This window comes from Psittacula echo, assembly GCF_963264785.1.
Source record: "Psittacula echo genome assembly, chromosome: 1".
NCBI lineage: Eukaryota > Metazoa > Chordata > Aves > Psittaciformes > Psittacidae > Psittacula > Psittacula echo.
In genome coordinates, this window is record NC_137735.1 from 2,310,198 (window position 1) to 2,324,747 (window position 14,550).

The 14,550-nt window shown below is 44.3% G+C and overlaps 1 protein-coding gene across 1 annotated transcript in view; it reads right to left on the reverse strand.

Annotated features, from left to right (window-relative positions):
- The window catches only part of ATRN (attractin), a gene marked incomplete at both ends in the record, with an annotated part of 172,601 nt that overhangs the window by 42,134 nt on the left and 115,917 nt on the right, over positions 1-14,550 (reverse strand). Inside the window, one exon of the mRNA XM_080619602.1 lies at positions 2,233-2,294. Within this exon, the coding sequence (XP_080475728.1) occupies positions 2,233-2,294 (62 nt within the window). The remainder of the gene's footprint in view (positions 1-2,232; positions 2,295-14,550) is intronic.

Below are 14,550 nucleotides of genomic sequence, written 5' to 3' on the forward strand. Positions count from 1 at the left end.
GGTGGTGGATGCACCGCCCCTGGAGGCATCCAAGGCCAGGCTGGATGTGGTTCTGGGCAACCTGATCTAGTTGAAGATGTCCCTGCTCATTGCAGGGGGGTTGGACGAGATGAGCTTTGAAGGTCCCTTCCAACCCAAACTGTTCGATGACTGCACTCCAAATACTGATATATATATCTGTTTCCTAGTTAAGAGGTGGCCTGTGTCCCAAAGGTGGTTTTACCAACTGTCCTTAGGCTTTGCAGGAAACATTTTCATTGCCTCTACTCCGTGTGCAAATGTTCAGCTGACTCCATCTCATTAACATCACAGGGGGCTATCAGATATTGCTTATTTATGATCTAACTTGGATTCAAGTGTAATTACGAAATGCACCCTGGAGCATTAAAAATGCTGGTGTTTCAATAGTTTCCCCTACAACTAGCAGAGATGGATCATGCTGTTCTAATATACTGCTTAATTAGTGTGTTGTAAAATAAAATAGAGGAAAAGGAACTAAGCAGTAGCTACAGTTAAAGAATCAAAGCACTTTTAATAGATCATAAATGCTTCCTTGGAAAACACCAATAAACTCTCTTCTCCCAAATACACATTTCTTATTCCTTTGGCATAGTAGGATCTTAATCCTGCAACATCACTTCTTGAGGAGATCCATGATAGCGGTGATGGAGGGAAGGAAAATCACTGCTGACTATCTTTAGCCTGCCTGACTGCTGGACATGCATTTTCAGCTGCATGTGCTCATTGGGATACATAATTCACCTTTCTTCTGCTTCAAACTGTGATTCTCTTCCAACATCGGAACTGGAGGAATCACTCTTATTGAAGAGTTTCAAACTCTCATGGGCAGGTGGATCCGGGTCTGGAAAGAACTATGGGAGGTTTTTATAGTGTGGATTGATCTTATGCCATTAAAAAGGAATTAAGGAACCAACTGCTTCCCTATTTGTTCTCCTTATAAGCAATCACCTGCCACAAAGACTTTTAGGGAAGACCTTGACTGTGATGGATTCGCAGAACAAATGCTTAAGTCTGACCCAGAAGTAAACATTTACACCGTATCAGTGGAAGCAAAGTGGTGATCCCAGCCTGCTGTCTATCAGGGATTGTATTAAAGCACATTCAGCTCTGCAAAAGCTACATCCTAAAAACATAAAACTGATATAAACCACTTGTCTGAAGGACCCACCTGAAGCTCCTTGCTTTACCTAAATTTAGCATGGAATCCCTGGCAGCGTTCAAGGCCAGGTTGGACAGAGCCTTGGGTGCCATGGTTTAGTGTGAGGTGTCCCTGCCCAAGGCAGGGGGTTGGAACTGGATGATCTTAAGGTCCTTTCCAACCCTGACTGTTCTATGATTCTAAGATACTATTCCCACTGCTCATTTGTAAATGGGCATAATACTGCCTCCTTTAACCATGTTTTAAGATCTGGAGTACTCTTTACTCCATGTACATCCCTTCGAGGGACTTCTTATTGATCAAGTATTGGTTTATATATGTGGAGTATTAACAAGTCCTAAAATAGAGGCTAACACAGTAGATTTTGAAGCCTTATAGAAGTGTTCTGCTATGCTTCAGGAGATATTTAACCTCTTTGCTAGGGCTATATTCTTTCTGAAGGATGGAAGACAAAACAAGCATTGAAACTGAGTCTGTTGGTTCCAGCTCCTGCGGAATCATCCATTTGCTTCACACTACAAATGACCTTCACCAAGCAGCTCATGAAGGACAGGAGGGTGTTTAGCTTCAGCGTTGAAATGTACGCTTGTATTTAACTTGATGTGTTTTCAGAGTCCAGCTGAAAACCAAAAGGGGCCACCTAAGAGCCTGAAATCAACCCATGCTTAACTCTTTGCAAAATCACTTCCTTGCTTCACGATTTGTGTCCAGTAACGTATGAGCATCTGCAGCCTCTGTAAGTCAAACATTATTTGCATGAGGCAGTCACTCAGGACATGTCTTCTATAGCATTTTCGAAGTGCTCCATTTCAAAAAGCCTTCCCCACCTCCAAACTCCCCTTCCCTGCACGCACAGCGCAAGATGCACAGATGGGCAGCCAATTTTCCCAGCGTATTTCCTCATTAAACACTTTACACATAGTGGAGATTGCCATTTTCTGGGCTGTGATGCAAGCAGGATGCTTAAGTAAAAAACCCATCACCACAAACACCCAACCACCACACTCAAACCCAAAGAGCTTTCCTAAAGAAGAAACAGAAAGGAAAAGTACCTGAAGAATGTCACAAAGAACTGTACCAGGTCCATAAAGTTGCTGTGCTGTGAGAATGCAATCTGCAAGAGAAAAGCAAATGCTTTCAATTACTGAAAAGGAAATTCGTGTTTCAGCTGGCTGAAAAATGACAATAAAATACACCTCTGCTTCAGTTAGTTAAGGTTTTTTGTTAATTTGGGACTAGCACTGAAATATGCTGAGGGAAAAGAACATAAACTGTAAATTCCCATCATTTTGAAACCATACATCCAAGAAAAGAGCCTAAACAAGGAACATCTCTCCCTGCCATGTCCCAGGAATAACCTTCAGTGCACATTAACTACCATGGGGAAAACACTAGCTCAAAAAGTTAGAACACAGGAGTTTTGTGAAGCTAGAAGCAGAGCAGCTTTAATCAGTGTACACACACCAACCCAAAGAACAGCATTAAAAGTGCCACACACATGCTCCCATTCAAGCAATATTCATACATTGCAATCTTGAATAAGGAACTTACACCGAGAGCAGCAAAGAGGCACGAAACACAGAAGATAATAGATACTGTAAAAACAGCTATGGCATTCATCTTAACTCACTTTCCTCCAATCCACTCCAACTGCAAAGGAAAGTGGAAAACAACCGGGTATTTTGGATGAAAAACAGAGGGAAGAAAGCGAGCAGGAAACTGGGAGGTGGTCGGAGGCAAAGGGAAAGATTAGGGAGCCTGGTTAGAAATCTCAAAGCCGAGGGGAGGCAAGCCAACAGAAAGGCAACTTCTGCAATATTAGGAATCAGAAGTTCTTTCCAGGTACCTCCTATTTCCTCTGACTATCAATCTCAGCACCACAACAGGGTATTAACCCTTTCAGGAAGGAACGGAGCTGCTTTCAAAACCAAACTGAAAGCTGCACTTCCCAAAGTTTTCCGTGGATATTGAACTCATTTCAGGCATTATTCGTTGTTCTTTATTTCCTTAATAAACTGCATTTGACGGTACCATTAGCGTAACTACAAAACTCCCCTCACAGCAATAGTCACATACCAAAACTGACAAATACATGCAAAAGGAGTTGTTGCTTGGATTTCTCTTGCTCTAGAACACCTTCTATCATCGTATTTGCTCTAAGTATCCACTGTCACTTGGCACAGAAGCTGACCAAAACAATTTTCTTGTAAATAGAATGAAATGCTCTAAAGCTGAAAGCTTTTTACAGCGCATAACTCCTGTTTCGCTGGAAAGCGAGCTCAAAACCTGCACACCAGATGCTTGGGACCTCAGTTACTGCAGCCTACAAGAGACAAGAAAACACATCGCTTCTTGCTGATCTTTTTCGTTATAAAGTGCTTCCCAATAGCTTTCTGATTAGAAAAAGAGAGCACGATTTCACTTTGTGTTCTAAAACTCATGGGTTTATATTCACGGAACTATTCCGGTGCTTCTTTAAGGCAAAGAATTTCCTTCCTAAAATCACAGAATCACAAACTAATGTGGAAAAGACCTTTCCCATCATCAAGTCCAACCTTTACCCCAGGACTGCCAAGTCCACCAATATCACATCCAAAAGCACAAACATATACTCAGCATAGAGAAACACGGCTTGAGAATAACTACGATGCTGACCGACTATAAAAGATGCATTTCAAAACAAGGACCTTATTATGTACCAACAGCTTATATTCAAACCCAAAAGCACAAAGAAATCATGAACAGGCCAGTCCTTTGAAGACAGATAGATCAGTTTCTGTGATGGAAACCAAAGCCTGCTCCAAATTAGAAGAAACAAGTATCTGCTCATTTGAAGAAAGGTTCTATGAAAGATTAATGAGACTGAAATCTCATCTCTCCACTCACCAGAGAAGGGCTTCTCATTTTTTGATAATACAATTGCAGCAAACCAATAGAACAGAGAAGGAAAATGTGGGCTTCTTCACACAGAAGCACTATAAATGCTTTACCAACGCTGGTTCTTCTCCCTACCTGTTGGAGCTCTTCCCTTGCAAAGACCAGCTGAGGATGTGTACCTCATACATGGGTTAAAAAAGCAAGAGCCTAGGTTGGTTTCTGCAATTTACTTCTCACAAGCTGAAAACACTTTCTGTTATTAAACCTGACCAATCTGTGTCACAGGCAATTTAGTATCATAATTGTTAATGGTTTGCTTACTTACAGCTTAATTTCCCCTAATATAATCTGTTCCCAGGACTTAATTAATTCTGTTACAGAGAAAGTTTGGTTAGAAATAGCTGTGAGAAGTGGAAGGTTCAGTCTGGATACAGGAAAAATATGGCACAAATTCCTTTGCAGTATGGATTTTTAATTACATTTAAATGACAGTAGCAGATTCATTTAGCCATTCTGCAAGCAACTCATTTTGTACCAAAGAAATAAGCAGTGTAAAAACAGGAAAACACCGTGTATCTCGTGCTGCGGGCTGGGAGAGCCTGCACCAGGTACCAGCTCAGTTACACAACCAAACTGCCACTTTCATAACATCCATGTCATAGAACCATGGGATGCTTTGGGTTGGAATGCACCTTAAAGCTCCTCCAGCTCCAACCCCTGCCACGGGCAGGGACACCTTCCACTGGAGCAGCTTGCTCCAAGCCCCTGTGTCCAACCTGGCCTTGAACACTGCCAGGGATGGGGCAGCCACAGCTTCTCTGGGCACCCTGGGCCAGCGCCTCAGCACCTTCCTTCGAGGATGCTTTATACTAAATCCTTAGGAATAAATGCAGCATCCTCAAGCAGGTGAGGTGAAAAAACACCCCAAATTTAATTACATTAATTCCAGGGAATATTATAAAGCTGCTCTTTATCTGATCTGAAGAAGTACCTGCAGCAGCAAACCAGCCGATTACGCTTCTTTTAATGCCACATCATTTGAAGCACGGCAGAAATCTGGCTGCTTTCCAGATGAACAGAAATCGCTGGCTATAGAACGGATAAAAGTGTAAAGTTTTGAGCTTTATTTTCTTTATTATTTGATTAGCATAAAATATTAAGCCAAGGAGAAAATTTGGCCGCCTCTCCATCACAAAAGCGCCCTGGCTTTGTAATCAGCACACACACATTTCAAAGGAGTTAACGGCCAAGTACTCGGCCACAAAATCTTCTGAGTAAAGGAAAAGCCATTTGAACCCAACTGACATTCCAGTAACAGTTGGTATTTCAAACTCCAAATGCTTCTGGAGTTAAAACGACAGCCTGTGACGGCTATCAAATTGGGATGATTAAAGCCCAGGACTTGGTTTGCATTAGTACCTGGGTTTGTGCTTCAAGAGAAAGGAAACCTGAGAATCATTCCAAGAGCACAATTCTGTACCAAAATGGGTCCAGCTGACTCATACTCAAGTCCTTATTTTGCAACAAGTTCACTTGAAGCCTGGAAATGCAACCATAACAGTATTTAAGCCTCGGTTCTTTTGATTTCCACATGCTTTGAACTCATTAAGAAGCACTTGAATTTCACATACCTCTAAGAAAAAATTACACCAATCCAATGAGAAATGCTGTAGAAATATGGTTTTTCATTAAATACAGCAAGAAACAAATTTGAGTAACTCCTCTCACTTAGCTGTTATATATATTATTAATAACATTATATATATGTGTGTGTATATATATCGCATCACAACATAACCCTTCCCACTTCTGCTGGAAGGTTCTGTTATTTTAGAGAAATAAAAGCTCAACTAATAACCACAACAGGGATAGGGTAAATCCTTCCCCAAACCTAGGTAATTTCTATTACTCTACATAACATGAACATGAGCCAGCTTCAGTGTGCTCATGAAAGCAACCGTATCCTGGGCTGCATCAAGAGGAGTGTGACCAGCAGGTCGAAGGAGGTGATCCTGCCCCTCTGCTCTGCTCTCGTGAGACCTCACTTGGAGCATTGTGTGCAGTTCTGGTGTCCTCAACATAAAAAGGACATGGAACTGTTGGAACAAGTCCAGAGGAGGCCACGAGGATGATCAGGGGCTGGAGCACCTCCTGTATGGAGACAGGCTGAGAAAGTTGGGGCTGTTCAGCCTGGAGAAGAGAAGCTGCATGGAGACCTCAGAGCAGCTTCCAGTATCTGAAGGGGGCTACAAGGATGCTGGGGATGGACTCTTCATCAGGGACTGCAGTGACAGGACAAGGGGTAACGGGTTCAAACTGAAACAGGGGAAGTTTAGATTGGATCTAAGGAAGAAATTCTTTACTGAGAGGGTGGTGAGGCACTGGAATGGGTTGCCCAGGGAGGTTGTGAATGCTCCATCCCTGGCAGTGTTCAAGGCCAGGTTGGATGAGGCCTTGGGTGCCATGGTTTAGTGTGAGGTGTCCCTGCCTATGGCAGGGGGGTTGGAACTGGATGATCTTAAGGTCCTTTCCAACCCAAACTATTCTATGATTCTATGATTCTATAATATTCTAGTATTATACATAGTATCAGTACTTCTCACCTGAACTTCTTAACTGAAGAACTCCAAACGTACTTAAGAACGGCATTTTCCTAACATATTTTGGTACATTTTGGGGATCTAAATGCTTGAGACAACACAAATGAAGACAGAAAACACTGTTTTTACAACTTTTCTTTCCCTGCTAACAATTCAGGGGGATTTATATGCCGTATTTTTGCCTTTCGCGACTACTGTATCAAGTGACTCAATTCATATCATTGCTGCCTTTCTTCTCAAACCCTACTTTGCATTAGGGATGAGGAAAAGGGAAATCAGAAATGATGTTTTCAACAGGACACACTCTTAGAATAGAATTATGAAGCAGAGAAAAATAAAAGTCTAATTAAGTTATGAAACCGGAGAAGCACAACAGAGAAAGCACAACGTGAAGCAGGCTGCAGAGCTCGGTGCTTGCTGTGCATTCAGGAGATATCAAAAGGTCCCTCCTGCTACATCCATTAACCTCAGCTAGCAGGTGGGAGGATGCTACAGCACTCGTGCTTTGAACGTCTACAGGACCACATAGCAAGGAAAAGCACAGGAATCCAGGGATTTGAGGCTGCTTTGCTTTTATGTGAACACAGCCCCAGTGACAAAGTTAATGAATGAAGAAGCAGCATGCAAGAATGAAAGCCTGGGAGCTCCACGGGCTCCCAAAGAGACAAAGCCAACAGCCAAACAAGCTGCAGGTGACATGTATGCACATCTTCCTCTATTTCTTCCTCAGCATCTCCACTGCCTCTTCTTTTTTATCTATTTTTATGGTTAGAGGCAAGGATTCAATCTGACCTTGGAGAATACAGACAAGAGTAGCAGGATGCTGTGGCCTGAATGCTGAGTGCCCGCACTGCTGTCAAAGGACCTGCTGGAAAACAAATGGGTTTTAAGTATTCTTGAGCAATGCCAAAGTCATCAAAACATTCATTCTGCCCTCTGTGATAGTGATGGAGGGAAAAACTGCTCTTCTGCTTGAGAGAAACGTCATTCCCTGCTTCAGTTCTCCTTTAAACACAAATACAACACGCTCTAGTAAAACACATAGCAGAGAACATGTTGCTCTTGGTGCTCTCCACTCAGCAGGAGCAGCGAGCCAAGTCCAACAGCCTGGGTTTCAAGGAACACTGAGCCAAGCCAGCAATCCAGCTCCACCACCTAAAAGGTGGTATCAGCTCTGCCACATGCTGCTGCTGTTGTTTCATGTGTTCACCAATATGGCCAGGTTGGATGGGGCTTGGAGCAAGCTGCTCTAGTGGAAGGTGTTCCTGCCCGTGGCAGGGGTTGGAACTGGATGAGCTTTAAGGTCCCTTCTAACCCAAACCATTCCTTGATTCTATGATTCAGAGGTGGGAGATCCTGGAGAGTTTCTAACATAAACCTACACCTGATGGTGTAGGTGTGGTTGTCAGAGGGAGTTGTGATGCTCAATTGCAAGTTGACAAATGTGAGTAAGGGATAACCATCCATAGCTGCAACAGCAGCTGATCTGACAGCTAGAGGACCAGGAGACTTGGGTCATAGAAAGCATTCAAGTCCCAGACATAAATCCAGACTGAGCTGTCACTGCTTGCATTAAAAGAATCACTCATTGCTCATCAGAAGCTTAAACCCCAATTTGCATCCAAGCACACTAAACAGATTGCTGCTTTACATTTTGCAGAGGATAAACTTCTGCCTACTTGGTGCAGCTGAAGAGGTTCACAGGCTCAGATTTACATTCTACAACAAGCCACAATAAAACCCCCACTAAAACTTGATTTTCACACCTACAACTACAAGCCACGTTGCTCCTGCGCGGAGGACCAATGAAAGAGATAAACGACTTACTCCTCGCTTGCTGCAATATTAACTAAGCCATTGAGCTTTATGGCACAAACACTTGATCCTGTGCAAATAGAAAACTTGGTTCACTTCTGAACTTACATGAGATGGAAATCGATTTACATTCCAATACTGCGCTGCCTTTCTGCAGCAGTCACAAATCGTCACTTTGCAGCTAATTGGGGCAGTTGGCTCCGAAATGCCAATTACAAAAGCTTTGTCTCCCCATGTGAACCCTCAGGTTGCTCTGCATAGCTGTCTGTGTATTACAAAGAGCGCTCGAGATTGAAGCCCCCATTTCTCTGCATCAAAAGAAACTGCTACACAAATCTGACAAAGGGGAAGTATTTGCTCAATAAACAGCCAGGGGTTGAAGAGTGATGCTCATCTGAATTTAAAGCGCACTAGCAAACAACGTTCTGGAAAGTCCCGTAATTGGAATAGCAATGTCAAGCTCAGACCCTACACACCTCCTCATTACAGTCATCCAGCACCAAATGCCACAAGAAACATAAGGCAGGGCTGGAAAAAAATCACTTCTGAATGTCAGGCAAATACAGTAAAGCTGAAGATCATTTGCCCCCATAGACCTCTGTAGCATCAAGGCCAGGTTGGACACAGGGGCTTGGAGCAAGCTGCTCTAGTGGAAGGGGTCCCTGCCCATGGCAGGGGTTGAAGCTGGAGGAGCTTTAAGGTCCCTTCCAACACAAACCAGGCTGGGATTATAATGATGGGAAAGATTGCTGATAAACCTTGCTGCAGTGGGTTCAGAGATACTGTCCCAACTCTTCTCTCAACCAGGAGGTAAGCAGCCTCCAAGGAGGGTTACAGAAGGAATTCACACCTATAACTCTGCCCCAGAAGTGCAAAGTGCGACTTCTCGGGCTGATCTACAAGATGGTGATTTTCTACCAGAGCCCTGTGTTTTGTGTTGCAGCAACAAGTCCATCCTTGCAGGTGACTCCAGAGTCACAGTGGCCAAAGTGAGACTGAAAATGTAGGTATCAGCTTCTAAAAGTACTTAGCAAAAACCCCCATTGGGTTTGTAAAGCTTGAGAGAACATTCAGTGAAGAGGCAGAGGATGAGAGCAGATGAGAGGATGAGGAGTAGATCCAACAACCTGAGATGGCCAGGTTATCATGGAAAACTCCATGAGGTTCCAGAGAAGCTGTGGCTGCCCCATCCCTGGCAGTGTTCAAGGCCAGGTTGGACACAGGGGCTTGGAGCAAGCTGCTCCAGTGGAAGGGGTCCCTGCCTGTGGCAGGGGTTGGAGCTGGATGAGCTTTAAGGTCGCTTCCATGGGGAAGATGACCTCTAAGGTGCACTTCAACTCCCCCAGGCTTTGGTTCCCCAAAGCAAAGAGCACAGTACTCAAAGACCTCTGCTTCATTTGTGTTCCTGCAAACAACTGAACCAGTTACTCAGTTGTTTCAAGTTGTTGTCGTTGAATCCTGGTGAATCTTCACAACCACTCATGCTTATGACTGAAGTTAAAAATAGTGCATTTCATGATAACGGCAATTAAGTTCAGACAAATTACTATCATCAGCCGGAGACAGAAACTAACAACATTAATCACTTCTAGCAGTAAACAGCACCACCGATTTCAGCGTAGAAAGGAAAATCTCCTTTAGGAGTATTTAAGGGTTTAGGAACAGAATCGAATGGTCAAGACTCCCCCAACCTCCTATACTGCTGGTAGAAGAAAATCAGTGCTTACCCTTGGCCTCCCCAAAATCCAAGCACTGGTGAGGTGCCCACAAGAATAACTTCGAGTGCAAATTTGGTGCTTGAAATTCAGAAGGAAAAGGGTGTTATTGCTGGATCAGGACTGCAAGGGGGGGGGGGGTGATGTCTCCCCACAGCATAGTAGAAGGAGAGAATCATTCCATGACCCTCTGCTCATGTTCTGGGGGTGCAGCCCAGGATACAGTTATCACATGGCTTTTGCCCCTAAACAACTCACTTCCTAAGAGCTTCTTTTTGTCCAAGAAGGGAATTCCTGTTGCTTACAAACTCGTCTGCACTTAACCATGAAGACCGACCCATAGGTTTGGTAGAAGTCACTTGAAAAGGGATTCCTGGAGCAATCGACGTTGTCTTGTTTAGTTCTGCAACACCTAAGCAATGGTATCTTTGCAAGCACAGCAGAGAAACTTCATGCCATTCCTACTATAAATGTTTAACTAGAGGGAAAAACCTCTTTGCTAAACGGTCTTGCATAGTAAATGAAGCGCAGGTACGGCATTCGCTCCTTTAAGAGGAATTCAGCTGAGAAAAACAATGCCATAAAATCCCTCATTTATAAAATAAATAAAAATGTACATTTTCCACTGCTTGGTTTAAAAGCAGCAGCTTCCAAAGGAAAAGGCTCATTCAGAATGTGCATAAAACATCAACCTTTACACTGGACTTCAGATGCATTTGTGCTGTTTCAAGTTACCTTTATCTTTGCAGTAGGGATCCTGCACCCGTGTGTTCTCCTGACCAATGGATGGCTGCCGGAGGCTGGCAAGGGTGCATCTACCCAGGATGGGGACCCCAAGACAAGCCCCAGCAGCAAAGCCGGGCTCACTCATACAGCACAAAGCACTCAGCTTATGCCACAAGAAAATGGTTATAATCTGCAGCTGAGGATAATATTTTGGTTCCAGAGTGAGCTTTCTCGCCACTGTGAGAGGCTTTAGAGAGAAAAATGCTGATGTGTTCCTTATTTTAGAGGGATGTGGATTTATATGTGACTGCAAAAATAATTCTGGAGACAAGGCAGTTCTGAGCTACTTTGAAAAATACTGGTACAAATAAAAATGCCCAAACTAAACTAATGCCGTAACTAGGCACAGAAAGCGAGCTGCGAGCATTAAAAAGGTCCACTCTCTCCAGATGCAAGTCCTCAAAGAAGAGGACAAAGAAGTCCCCCAGCACAAGAGGGACGCGGAGCTGCTGGAGCGAGGCCAGAGGAGGCCATGGAGATGCTGCGAGGGCTGGAGCAGCTCTGCTCTGGAGCCAGGCTGAGAGAGCTGGGCTGGGGCAGCCTGGACAAGAGAAGGCTCCTGAAGGGGAGACCTGAGAGCAGCTCCAGTGCCTAAAGGGGCTGCAGGAAAGCTGGAGAGGGGCTTGGGACAAGGGCCTGTAGGGACAGGCCAAGGGGAATGGCTTTAACCTGCCAGAGGGGAGACTGAGATGAGCTCTTAGGCAGAAGCTCTTCCCTGTGAGGGTGCTGAGGCGCTGGCCCAGGGTGCCCAGAGAAGCTGTGGCTGCCCCATCCCTGGCAGTGCTCAAGGCCAGGTTGGACACAGGGGCTTGGAGCAAGCTGCTCCAGTGGAAGGGGTCCCTGCCTGTGGGAGAAAGCTGGAGCTGGAGGAGCTTTAAGGTCATTTTGAACACAAATTGTTCCATGAAATACCTCCCTAAGTATCAGATGTTGCTGTGTGGATGCACTTGTGAAGGATCCCATTCCTTGGCTTCGTGCCGAGCAGAGCTCTGACACCATCTGCATGCAGGAGAAGTTACGTTCGTCAGCCTACCAACTATTTCAGCAGAGCTTCCACATGGGAAACATGAAAACCTCAGCACGCAACAGCTCAAAGATTCCCTCAGAACCTGAAAGTCCAGCAAAAAGATGAGCTTTACAACTACTTGTGCGTCAAAAGCTGAAAAGGATTGAAAGTTGCTTTCCTAAAGAGCTTGCAATGGAAGTACAGAAGAGGGAATCAAGAACAGAAAGAAAAGCAAAGCAACAAATCCATTCTTTTTAGGCTGCAAACTAGCTGACAGATGGAAATGGGCCAAACCTTATGTCTTGCATCATTTTTGACCAGACAAAATACTAGGAACATACGACAGACTGAGCTCAGTGCTGCAGTGGGTATTAGCGGAGAAAAGCCTTGCCTCCTTCACCAAGGATGCTTTGATTTGTCAGCATCATGTGTGATGACAGATTAAAAATGTTTATCAATCTGTATCACACAAGGCTTTGCAATGCACCAGCTGCAGGAGGCTCTACAGCAACTCAAAGTATTTTATATCCTTAATAAAATAAAGTACTAAAATAAGTACGTATATTTATATACACTGCATATACAAACTATATATACAGTTCAAGGTAAAATAAGTCTAGATTGATACAAATCACCAAATAAAAATACCTTTTAGTGACAATATTTCTCCCATTACTGAGCAATACAGAAGCCACACGCTATTTCCAACCTGGTGTTCCATTACTATGTGAAGTGATGTGACACTAACACAAAATAAAAACCAAAACCAAAATTACTTTCAAGCTACCTATTTGCAGGGAGGAAAAAAAATAAGACAAGAGAAGCAAAGATAGGCACAATAAGATAAAGTTTAACTCATTTTAGGATTTTTTAAATGAGAATGCTCCAGGAAGACCTTAGAGCAGCTCCAGTCCCTAAAGGGGCTGCAGGAAACCTGGAGAGGGGCTTGGGACAAGGGCCTGTAGGGCCAGGCCAAGGGCAATGGCTTTAACCTGCCCAAGGGGAGACTGAGATGAGCTCTTAGGCAGAAGCTCTTCCCTGTGAGGGTGCTGAGGCGCTGGCCCAGGGTGCCCAGAGAAGCTGTGGCTGCCCCATCCCTGGCAGTGTTCAAGGCCAGGTTGGACACAGGGGCTTGGAGCAAGCTGCTCCAGTGGAAGGGGTCCCTGCCCGTGGCAGGGGTTGGAGCTGGAGGAGCTTTAAGCTCCCTTCCAACCCAAACCATTCCATGAATCTATGTACCAGCATACTTACGAAATTAAAATGCTGAGAGCTTTATAATGAACATCCATAAGCAGCAGCACTGAGAGCTTAATCTGTGTTTCCATCATAATACCAAAGGAAAACCATGAGGTTCTTTGAAAGGTAACTTGATGCTGTGGAGCACCGTGTCTGAGCTCACGCAAAGACTGATCAAAGGGCTGCCTCATTCTGCAGCCTCAGCTTTGAGAGAGCTGTGAAGTCAGGAATCCCAGCCTGGGCTGTTTGACTCATCAAGGTTTTATTTGTTGAGAGCCGCAGCTATGAGTTTATGCTAAGGAAATCTTAATATGAAAAACATAACACTGCTGGGGAGGGAAAAAAGATCAATCTACATATATAAGCCCTCATGTTAACATTAAGGAGAGGTAGTTGCTATCTACCACTAAGGGCTTTCTAGAACATCTATTTCACCTTTGTGTCCTGAGAAACTTCCCAGTAAAGAACTGAACTGACAAATCAATCCATTCTGATGTATTTCAATCCCCATAGTCAAAATAGTCATGTAGCTTAAAGATAGTTTGGGGCCAGGTACAGAAACCAGGATGGTGCTAGTCCCGTACACAAAACAGACGGTTTTAAGAAGGGGGCCTATAAGGACGCTGGGGATGGACTCTTCATCAGGGACTGCAGTGACAGGACAAGGGGTAACGGGTTCAAACTGAAACAGGGGAAGTTTAGATTGGATCTAAGGAAGAAATTCTTTACTGTGAGGGTGCTGAGGCACTGGAATGGGTTGCCCAGGGAGGCTGTGAATGCTCCATCCTTGGCGGTGTTCAAGGCCAGGTTGGATGAGGCCTTGGGTGCCATGGTTTAGTGTGAGGTGTCCCTGCCCATGGCAGGGGGGTTGGAACTGGATGTTCTTAAGGTCCTTTCCAACCCTGACTATTCTATGGTTCTAAGAAATAACTATACATGACACTCATAATAAAGGGGGTAAAAGGAAAGAAGAAACCAATTTAGGTGAAAATAATCCACCAAACCCCCCCAGTCATCCCACAGATTTATTATACAGGGCTGTGATTGCACCAAACCCCTGATCCCAGCTCTCCACGCTGGTTGCCAAGGCTGCTGCAAGCAAGATTTGCCAATATGGTTAAAGAAAACATCATGTAATAACAGGAAAGTCAGGAAACTAAGGGAGAGAAAAAGGAGTTTTAGTGACAGTCCAGGGATGGTTTGCTTTGAACAAAAGCAGGCCCGCAGAGCCATCCGAGAGCCGTTATTCCAGCGCTGGTGGCTCTGTCTTCATGTCTCTTAGTTAAACAAGCCTGAGGCTTTTTGGGTTTCTCACCCAGGATACATGCCCCTCTC